This window comes from Nanorana parkeri, unplaced genomic scaffold, assembly GCF_000935625.1.
Source record: "Nanorana parkeri isolate BGI_ZX_2015 unplaced genomic scaffold, ASM93562v1 scaffold3204, whole genome shotgun sequence".
NCBI classification, from domain to species: Eukaryota; Metazoa; Chordata; class Amphibia; order Anura; family Dicroglossidae; genus Nanorana; species Nanorana parkeri.
In genome coordinates, this window is record NW_017309472.1 from 24,469 (window position 1) to 36,095 (window position 11,627).

An 11,627-nucleotide genomic window follows, 5' to 3' on the forward strand; every position below is an offset into this window, starting at 1 on the left:
CCCATCCATGACCCTCAGGGAAGGCGGGCATAGCCAAGGCACACCCATCCATGACCCTCAGGGAAGGCGGGCATAGCCAAGGCACACCCATCCATGACCCTCAGGGAAGGCGGGCATAGCCAAGGCACACCCATCCATGACCCTCAGGGAAGGCGGGCATAGCCAAGGCACACCCATCCATGACCCTCAGGGAAGGTGGGCATAGCCAAGGCACCCCCATCCATGACCCTCAGGGAAGGCGGCCATAGCCAAGGCACACCCATCCATGACCCTCGGGGAGGCGGGCATTGCCAAGGCACACCCATCCATGACCCTTGGGGGAGGCGGGCATAGCCAAGGCACACCCATCCATGACCCTCGGGGGAGGCGGGCATAGCCAAGGCACCCCCATCCATGACCCTCAGGGAAGGCGGGCATAGCCAAGGCACACCCAACCATGACCCTCGGGGGAGGCGGGCATAGCCAAGGTACACCTCCCAATGACCCTTGGGGGAGGTGACCATAGCCAAGGCACACCCATCCATGACCCTCGGGGGAGGCGGGCATAGCCAAGGCACCCCCATCCAGGACCCTCAGGGAAGGCAGGCATAGCCAAGGCACACCCAACCATGACCCTCGGGGGAGGCGGGCATAGCCAAGGTACACCTCCCAATGACCCTCGGGGGAGATGGGCACAAACATGATGCACTTCTCGATTGAATCTCAGGGGGTGGGCACAGACAGGGCACACCTCTCAATGACTCTCAGGTGGCGGGCACAGACAGGGAGCATGTCTCAATAGCTCTTGGGGGGCAGGCGAATACGGGGCACACCTCTCAATGACTCTCAGGGGCCGGACACAGACAAGTCACCCCTTCTTATGACTCTCAGGGGGCATGAACAGACAGGGCACACCTCTTAATTATTCTCGGGGGGGGCACAGACAGGGTACACCTTCCAATGACTCTCAGGAGGCGGGCACAGACAGGGTACACCTTCCAATGACTCTCAGGAGGCGGGCACAGACAGGGCACACCTTCCAATGACTCAGGAGGCGGGCACAGACAGGGTACACCTTCCAATGACTCTCAGGAGGCGGGCACAGACAGGGTACACCTTCCAATGACTCTCAGGAGGCGGGCACAGACAGGGCACACCTTCCAATGACTCTCAGGAGGCGGGCACAGACATGGCACACCTTCCAATGACTCTCAGGAGGCGGGCACAGACAGGGCACACCGTCCAATGACTCTCAGGAGGCGGGCACAGATATGGCACACCTTCCAATGACTCTCAGGAGGCGGGCACAGACAGGGCACACCATCCAATGACTCTCAGGAGGCTGGCGCAGACAGGGCACACCTCTCACACAATGGAGTTGGCACAGGCTACAATTTACTCTGGCTGTCTGCTTATCTTATCTCCACCATTAGGAATCATAGGAAAGGTAAGCTGAGTGACTTCCAGACTTTAGCACAGCTGCGGTCTTTGCTGCACACCATTAGCAGGTTACTGATTGTCTTATCTCGTATCTCCCATAATGACCGGTCCTCTTTGCCCTCCTCCAGGTCACACAGTCTCCTCCTTTTGTGGGTCTGAATTTTTCGCTGGTCCACAAGAAGATAAATTTAGGGGAGAACTTCCTGGTGTGGGAACACGAGCAGTTCAGCTGGCGCCGTCTCCCGGCTTTCACCGCGTCTCACCTGCGCAGCCACAAAAGTGGGATGAGGAAGTCTATACTGGACACCAGGTAATCCGGTGTAATGGTGACACCGCGGCATGCAGCCACCTCGGCTGTGACTATAGTGCTATATATGATACTAGAGATCTAGTGAGGAGCCCGGCCGGGAGCCCCCGCGGGGTTTCACTGCGCAATGTTCCCTAATCTCCGCAATGGGGGCTGTCCCTCTGATGACGACTCAAGTATCAATTCGATAGGCAAGAGCTCAGCCAAAACATACTGCCGGCACACCCGGTCTAGTTGTAGATGAGTATGACCCAGGTAACAAAGGAACGGGTCACACGCCTGTAATCTCCATGACTGTCCCTCTCTGTCCGTGACACTGCACATGGGGGACCACATAAGACACATCCCATTGATGGCGTTGGTGGTACGTCCTTTGCTTAAGACCGCACGCATTTGTGTACATCACATGACCTCCATGCAAGAGCAATGCTGGTTCTATGGTTCATGGATGGCCATGACATGATGTACACTATGTAACCAAAGGTCTGTTGTCACCTGACCAGCTCACCCATATCATCTTGTTGGACATCCCATGCCAAAACCATGGCCATTAATATTGAGTCCCATCCCCCTCCCCTCTTCTGGGAAGGCTTTCCACAAGGGAATTTGTGGCCATTACTTGAGCTCAGGTTCCGATATCGGGTGAGAAGGCCCGGCTCACAATCGGTGTCCCAATTCATCTCAGAGGTGTTCAGTAGGTTGAGGTCAGGACTCTGTGCAGGACACTCGAGTTCCTCCACCACGCTGGTCACACCATGTCTTTATGGAGCTGGCTTTGTACACAGGGGACAGTCATGGTGGAATAGAAAAGGGTCTTCACCAAACTGTCACCACAAGGCTGGAAGAGGACAATTGTCTACAATGTCCTTGTATGTTGTAGGTTTAACAGAACCCTTCACTGGGAACATCTGAACTCCATTATTTGGAGGGGGGTCCAAGTACTTTTGACTATATAGGAAGCTGTTATGGCCAGGTGACCACATACTTGAGACCATATAGGTGTGATGGTCAGGTGACCACGTTTGAGGCCATATAGGTAGGTGTCATGGTCAGGTGACCACTTGCTTGAGACCATATAGGTAGGTGTCATTGTTAGGTGACCACTTGTTTGAGACCATATAGGTAGGTGTGATGGTCAGGTGACCACATACATGAGACCATATACGTAGCTGTGATGGTCAGGTGACCACATACTTGAGACCATATAGGTGTGATGGTCAGGTGACCACATACTTGAGACCATATAGGTGTGATGGTCAGGTGACCTCATGCTTGAGACCATATAGGTAGGTGTGATGGTCAGGTGACCACATACTTGAGACCATATAGGTAGGTGTGATGGTCAGGTGACCACATACTTGAGACCATATGGTGTATATAATTGCAGTGGAATATGCTTTCCTTCTGATGTGTTGCAGGGCTCGGGTGGACATAACGCGGCTCAGGAGGAACACAGAGGTCCTGTACGAGGCTCTGGGTCGGGTTCTATACAGCGGAACTGCAAAGGTGAGATGGACTTGCTGGTATCAGATCTATGTGCTAAAAAGGAACATGCTGACAGGAGGAGAGAGCACATTGGTCTGTTGCTGTTCCCTCAGTGTGGGGGCAATCAGCTATGTTGCCTAACTGCAGTACATAAAACCAGGTCACCAGGCTGGCAGAGCTGTGTGAATCTCAGAGTTGGATAGACAGAAATACAAACCCTGCTACAGATAAAACAACTCCCATGTATGTCGTGGATCTGATTGTTTTGCTGTTTGCCCGGAGTGTCACTTTTGGGGGGAGTGATCCTTTAAATGCTTGTCACAGACGGCCCCTGCGATCCCATGAATCCCGCCAGCGCTGAGCGATAATCCTTCACGCTCCACGTTTCCTCTCTTCACTTCTGCTGCTTCATGAATCCCATTTCAGATACAATTGTAGATATTCCTCAAATAAAAGAACGTTGTGTGATGACGCAGAACGGCGGAGAGATCAAACCGCCGCGCTGCATCGCACGGCTCATTATCCTCCGGGGTGAGAAGAAAGGAATGAACGGACTGAAGTATTAGATGAATCCACACTGTGTGACCTCTGACCCAGCTCATCAGTGCTGGACACCCGAGGGGAGAGACATGTGATGCTACCACAGCGCCCCCTGGTGGAGGAGATCAGTGTGACAGGCAATGGAGCTCAGCTGTAGTCATGGAGGTCATTTTAACACCACCATCTACCTGAAGCCCTCAATGTGACCGATAAAATGGATGATTTATAGAGATCCTATAATGATGAACATGGCTGCCCTTCTACCTGGACATCTGGAAATCAGAACCTGTCAGTTGTGAAGTTAGTGAAGCACACTGAGGACTCACACTGCCCCCCCGGTGTTCATATTGCAGACAGTATACACCTCCAGTCTATTCCTCACACTGCCCCCTGGTGCTCATATTGCAGTATACACCGCCAGTCTATTCCTCACACTGCCCCCTGGTGCTCATATTGCAGTATACACCTCCAGTCTATTCCTCACACTGCCCCCTGGTACTCATATTGCAGTATACACCTCCAGTCTATTCCTCACACTTCCCACTGGTGATCATATTGCAGTACACACCTCCAGTATATTCCTCACACTGCCCCCTGGTGATCATATTGCAGTATACTCCTCCAGTCTATTCCTCACACTGCCCCCTGGTCATCATATTGCAGGATACACCTCCAGTCTATTCCTCACACTGCCCCCTGGTCATCATATTGCAGGATACACCTCCAGTCTATTCCTCACACTGCCCCCTGGTCATCATATTGCAGGATACACCTCCAGTCTATTCCTCACACTGCCCCCTGGTCATCATATTGCAGGATACACCTCCAGTCTATTCCTCACACTGCCCCCTGGTCATCATATTGCAGGATACACCTCCAGTCTATTCCTCACACTGCCCCCTGGTCATCATATTGCAGGATACACCTCCAGTCTATTCCTCACACTGCCCCCTGGTCATCATATTGCAGGATACACCTCCAGTCTATTCCTCACACTGCCCCCTGGTCATCATATTGCAGGATACACCTCCAGTCTATTCCTCACACTGCCCCCTGGTCATCATATTGCAGGATACACCTCCAGTCTATTCCTCACACTGCCCCCTGGTCATCATATTGCAGGATACACCTCCAGTCTATTCCTCACACTGCCCCCTGGTGATCATATTGCAGTATACACCTCCAGTCTATTCTTATTCCATTGTTATGTTTTGTTTTTCAGGCGAATCTGGAGAACCTGCAGATCTTTACAGGAGCTCTGGTATGTTATATATCATTCTTCTGTCATATGAAGAGGTGTTCACTCACATGGACTTTTATAAATATATATTTTTATCATCCCATCATCCCATATATCCCATTGAAAGTGTTTTTTTTTATATCTGTTTAATAAGTGCAAAAAAATACACATTGATCCGGCCAGAAATCTTTTGAACTGATAACTTCCTGTGTACTCTCTGTCTGTGCTGAATTTCCATCAGTTACATTGTTTCCAGCTATTTTTGTGGACTACAGAACACTTTCCCCCATGCTGTGAGCAGAGTAAAGGTTGAAGTGTTCTGCAGTCCTAACACACTTTCAGTCTTAGGGTGACAATGCTGCTCCTCCATAGATACAGTATGGTGAATGATGTTGTAAGTGAGTGTTGTCAGTGGCGTATCCAGGGAAAGGCACATAAGGTACATGCCCTGAGCCCCACCTAAATGGGGGGGGGGGGCACGGTCTTCATCAGCAAGAGTTCGCCAACACTTACAGCAGACCAGCTACTATCATCAACCCCGGCAGCTGCTGGTTGGTTGCCAGGATCCTCTGGTGTCCTAATAACCAACCAATTATGTGCTTACCTAGCATTTAGAACAAGCGAGGAGGAGGACAGAACTTCTTCCTCTAGACCTGCTCCTCCAGTGCTCCGCCTCCTCCAGACCCGCTCCCACAGTACTCCGCCTCCTCCAGACCCGCTCCCACAGTGCTCCTCCTCTTCCAGGCCTGCTCCCACAGTGCCCCACCTCCTCCAGACTGGCTGCCACAGTGCTCTGCCTCTCCCAGACCTGCTCCCACAGTTCTCCGCCTCCTCCAGACCTGCTCTCACAGTGCTCCGCCTCCTCCAGACCGGCTCCCACAGTGCTCCGCCTCCTCCAGACCGGCTCCCACAGTGCTCCGCCTCCTCCAGACCGGCTCCCACAGTGCTCTGCCTCCTCCAGACCGACTCCCACAGTGCTCCGCCTCCTCCAGACCTGCTCCCACAGTGCTCTGCCTCTCCCAGACCTGCTCCCACAATGCTCCTCCTCCTCCAGACCGGCTCCCACATTGGTCCGCCTCCTCCAGACCTGCTCCCACAGTGCTCTTCCTCCTCCAGACCGGCTCCCACAGTGTTCCGCCTTCTCCAGTCCTGCTCCCACAGTGCTCTGCCTCCTCCAGGAAGTGGGGGGGGGGATATTACAATGGCACTTGGATTGCGAGGGGATATATTCGGCAGGAAGTGAACATTTTGTCCCTGAAGTTGATGTGTTGGAAGCAGATATAATGGACAAGTGGAAGAGTTTGAGGGACTTTGACAAGGACCAAATTGTAATGGCGAGACTACTGGGTCAGAACAATATCAAAACTGCAGCTCTTGTGGGATGCTCCCGGTCTGCAGTGGTTCGGAGCGCCCAAAAGTGGTCCAAGGAAGGAAAGCCAGTGAACCAGCGAGAGGGTGATGGGCGGCCAAGGCTTATTGATGGAAGGGGGGAGGGAAGTCTGGCCCATGTAGTCCAATCCAATAGAAGAGATACTGGAGATCACAATGCTGATAAAGTGAATGTTGGTTCTGATAGAAAGGTGTCTGGACACACAGAGCAACGCAGGTTGTTGTGTATGGGGCTGTGTAGCCGCAGACCAATCAGGGGCCCATGCTGACCCGTGTCCACCACCAACAGCACCTACAATGGGCACATGAGCATCAGAACTGGACCACGGAGCAATGGAAGAAGGTGGCCTGGTCTGATGAATCTTGTGGATGGCCGGGTGCATGTGTGTCCCTTACCTGGGGAAGAGATGGCACCAGGATGTACTATGGGAAGAAGACAAGCTGGCGGAGGCAGTGTGACGCTTGGGGCAATGTTCTGCTGGGAAACCTCGGGTCCCGCCATTCATGTGAATGTTACCTTGAAACGTACCACCGACCTAAACATCGTTCCTGACCAAGTACCCCCCTTAATGGAAACGGTCTTCCCTGATGGCAGTGGACTCTTTCAGCAGGATAATGCGCCCGGCCACACTGCACACATGGTTGAAGAATGGTTTGAGGAACACAACAACAAGTTTGAGGTGATAACTTCACCTCCAAATTCTCCAGATCTCAATCCAATCGATCATCTGTGGGATGTGCTGGAGCAACAAGTCCGATCCATGGAGGCCGATCACCTCATATCTCACAGGACTTAAAGGATCTGCTACTGATGGCTCGGTGCCAGATACCACAGCCCACCTTCAGAGGTCTCGTGGAGTCCATGCCTCGATGGGTCAGGAAAAGGGGGACCTACTCACTATTAGGCGGGTGGTCATAATATTATGGCTGATCGGTGTAAATCTATCATTGTTGTCCATCAATATTCCTTCCTCTGCTACTCCTGTAGGCTGCAAACGTGCAAATGTAACAGACAAAATATGAACTTGTGATGATGATGATGAAACATTCTCATTGTATTTGCTCTGCGTCGGTTCTCATCCGTCTCTGACTTTCTGGTTGCAGAGTGTTGATGAAGAGCGGTTGTCGGCCATCTTGGACTGGTTGGCGTCCCAGCCTCGTGCCGCTCAGCTCCTTGACCGGACGCACCCCATACTGTCCACCGCCGAGCATCTGTTCAAGAGGCACCTGAAAGGTGTGAGGCGCCACGTGTTCAAACCAGATGAGGGGTACGGATGCTTCCGTGGAGGGAATAGCGATAACATGCGCTGTGGCGGCTTCTGTGGAGCCACAAGGCTCAGCAAGATTTATTGGGGAAAAGCTGGAATAATATTCATGTTGGGTCAATTTAAATCCCAGCAACTCTGATTTTGGGTGGATTACTCACTTTCTTAAAAGATTTTCAATACATGTTTTGCATTTCTCTACTCTTGTTGTAAGAGTATAGACTCATACAACTATAGATTATCTTACGGTTGGGGCATGGAGGGTTTTGGAAGGATTTACCGGGCCCCAGTCTCTACTCTATGACATAACACTCCCCTCCCCCACCTTCACCACCACCCCCTGGCCATACCAGTGATGTGTCACCCAGTCAATGCTCTATCTACCAGCAGGGGAATGGGTCTCATAGGGCAAAATGGCAGCTGCACCCCGATGATTGTGTGACTGGCAACAATGTAGCAAGAAGGTGAAACATATCGATACCTGTCCATATTACATAAGTATAAGGCAATGTTACAGCAAAACATCAGAATACCGCAACCGGAGCGGAGACCGGGTGACACCCCGGCGTGACGTCACCGCGCATGCGCAGTCATCTCATTGACGCCTGCCGGCAGCCATCTTGGTGATGGACGCCGGCAGAGGGGGAGAAGGGGACGTTCACCCAGGGGGATGAAGTATGCCGCCGGGTCCCCTCCCCTCCTCTCTCCTGACACTGTCGGGCTCTCAGTCCATGACACCACTGGTTAGCGCTCCTACACACAATGACTCTACATGCTTCATACAAACATCTGAAAACTCTTTTTTTTAAAGTCTTCTTAGTTTTTAGTTGAAGAGACTGCGTGAGTCATACGGGGTTAATATCACAGTGCTGGCCGGGATGACGAGAAAGCTCTGAATTAATCTGCTCCCAGATGGGGGGAAAGTAAAGGAGATCTGTGACTGACAGCAGCTCGGGATCCAATGAATGAATGATCCAATTCTGGATCTGATTTATCATTACATGCACATTCATTGTCCAGGTTTACATTGCCTTAGCCAGCTCCTTGGTGGGGCCCCTTTCCCCCCCCCGGCCCCCTAGTAGTCACCTGAGCTGCAAGGACTACAATTACACCACCGCATAAAAATGAAATCAAATTAAAATAAATACTTTGAATTTAAAAAAAAATCACACTACAAAATATTTGTATAATGGAAGGGGTGGGGGAGTGTGTGTGTGTGTGGGGAGGGGGGGGGGCAGAGTTCACAAGCGCTGTGAAGATATATGGAGTAGCCATGTGGATCAGTGATGGGGAAGCTCCACCCCTTTTGCTGTCATTGCCATCCTCCTCTTCATTAGGGTGGACTGTGGATATCATTGCAGAATGCAGTGTGTGTGTAATAGATGTAAACTGAAATATTTTGCACTTTATTGGACTTCTTTTTCCGGCCGCTTGTTCCGTGGTGTCGGTTATTATAGGTACTGATGGCGGTTATTATAGGTAATGATGGCGGTTATTGCAGGTAATGATGGCGGTTATTATAGGTAATGATGGCGGTTATTATAGGTAATGATGGCGGTTATTATAGGTAATGATGGCGGTTATTATAGGTAATGATGGCGGTTATTATAGGTAATGATGTCGGTTATTGCAGGTAATGATGGCGGTTATTTTAGGTAATGATGGCGGTTATTATAGGTAATGATGGCGGTTATTATAGGTAATGATGGCGGTTATTATAGGTAATGATGTCGGTTATTATAGGTAATGATGGCGGTTATTGTAGGTAATGATGGCGGTTATTGCAGGTAATGATGGCGGTTATTTTAGGTAATGATGGCGGTTATTATAGGTAATGATGGCGGTTATTATAGGTAATGATGGCGGTTATTTGTTGTGAGCTGACAGTCTATCACTGAATGCAAAAATAGCCGACAGTAAAGGATGTGAAATATGGGAGTTTTGCTCCAATTGACATATTTGAGTGACATCACAACTCTCCTAATATAAGTGTACAATGTGTCCATCCGTAGAACAATGGCGTCATCTCTCTATATCACATGAACACCCCCCGTGTGTCTTTTCAGGCAGCCGGACTTTGTGTTCTACGATCAGATGAAGCAGACCATGACATCACACAGGTGAGTCGGGGATGCGGGTGCACCGGGTGTCCGGTTTACGGGATTGGCTGGTTATACTTTAGGTTATCCTGTACTGATCTGGCTAAAGTAACGGGGTCATGCCACAAAAGGGCCACCCGGCCCCAATACTATTAATCCAGCTATGAGAGGATGCGTAATGGCTGCAGATCCAATATCATAGAGTCCAAAACTAGATAAGAGAGCCGATGCGTTTCGTGGGATTCAATCCCTCCCCCTTCATCAGGACTTATATGTCATGTTAAGTATCCTCATAAATGACTGGACTCAGTGGACTAATACTTGTATGTATGGCAGAGCCGTAGCAAGCTCTTTTTGCACCCAAGGCAAGATAAAACAGTGTTCCCCCCTTACCCCCAAAAGGCGTGTGACGTCACCCAACGCCGTGCACATGAGGCGTCATGTGACGTCATGCGCCCCGCCTCCAGGATGTGTTTTTTAAAATGTATTTTCTTATTATTTTTTCTTATTTATTTTTTCTTATTATTTTTATTGTTTTTAATTTTTTAATTTTCATTTTTTTTTTACTGTTGGGTGGGCTTCGGGGAAATTTTAGAGGTCTAATCAGCCCCCTGATATTTCCTCAATCTCTTTTTTCTGCAGCCTCTGTTCTAAATGAATGAAAAGCACAGAGGCTTCCCATTAATTCAGAAAATATTTACTATCAACCAGTTTCTAAATGGGGAGGAGCCTCTGTACAGAGTGCGACTACCCATTCAGAAACTCATGAATGAACAGCAAGTGATGTAAAGCAATTCCTGTTCATTCATAATTGGGGGACACATAATACTATGTGTCCCCAGTTATTAGCTGATCGCTCCAGTGTTTGCTCTGCACACAGATATGTACCGGCCCTCCGCCGCTCGGCCACACACAGCGGGGGGCTCAGCCTGCAGCTTCTCCTCTGGATTCCCGCTGCTCTCCCCCGCCTGTATGGGCAGAGGCAGCGGGGATCCGAGGAGAAGTGAAGTGCTAAAGGAGGGAGTGCTGTCACTCTAGGATGGCTGAGCATTGAGGAGAGAGAGAGCCACCAGGTGTCAGATCCTGGCCGAGCGACTCTCTCTCTCCTCTCCTCACCGCTTGGATATCCTAAAGTGACAGCTCCCTCCTCCCCTCCCTCCCCCACGGCTTCTATTCTGACTCCGATTGTTGTAATAGCGAGTTATCCCTTGCTGAGACCTCTATGCCTGGCCTGTATAAGCAGATAAAATCACTGCGGACAATCCTTATCAGATAGTTGAACTCACCAAATACCTTTTCCATCCACAAAGGTGCTTTATTCTGTACATCAGGATACAGCAGATAACAGGGTACAGCAGATGAATGAATTGCGGTATTTAAGGTGGTCGAAAGATGATAATGTTCAAAGCATGCAATGCAGATTAACATGTGTCCCTGTTACAAGCATCCTGGAGACAGGAAATGCTATTGAAGAAGAAGGGCGGAGCATTACACACAGAAGGAAATACATCATAGATGTGAGGGAAGGGAACACAGAAAAACATGTGCAATACAAAAAAAGACCACCAGATGGCAACACATGAACTTAGCCATAGAATATGTATGAGAAAATGGTTTAAGGAAAAAAACTATATAAATTCTTATTTACATTAATGTGAATATTAACTGAGGCTATGAATACATACTCCATGCAACATTGTGGCAGCACAGCTTCAGCACTTCACTTCTCCTCGGATCCCCGCTGCCTCTGCCCATACAGGAGGGGGAGAGCAGCGGGAATCTAGAGGAGAAGCTGCAGGCTGTGCCGCCCCACTTCTCCCTGCCGGGCGGAGCCCTAGCTGCGGCCCCCCCCCCCCCGCCACCCAAGGAAGCCGCTCGCCACC

General features: G+C 50.3%; 1 protein-coding gene across 1 annotated transcript in view; it reads left to right on the plus strand.

Annotated features, from left to right (window-relative positions):
* Positions 1-11,627, plus strand: part of LOC108802888 (nicalin-1-like) — a 31,947-nt gene that overhangs the window by 15,361 nt on the left and 4,959 nt on the right. Inside the window, exons 9-13 of the mRNA XM_018574742.1 lie at positions 1,548-1,729; positions 3,145-3,232; positions 4,986-5,012; positions 7,485-7,648; positions 9,712-9,765. Of these exons, the coding sequence (XP_018430244.1) occupies positions 1,548-1,729; positions 3,145-3,232; positions 4,986-5,012; positions 7,485-7,648; positions 9,712-9,765 (515 nt within the window). The remainder of the gene's footprint in view (positions 1-1,547; positions 1,730-3,144; positions 3,233-4,985; positions 5,013-7,484; positions 7,649-9,711; positions 9,766-11,627) is intronic.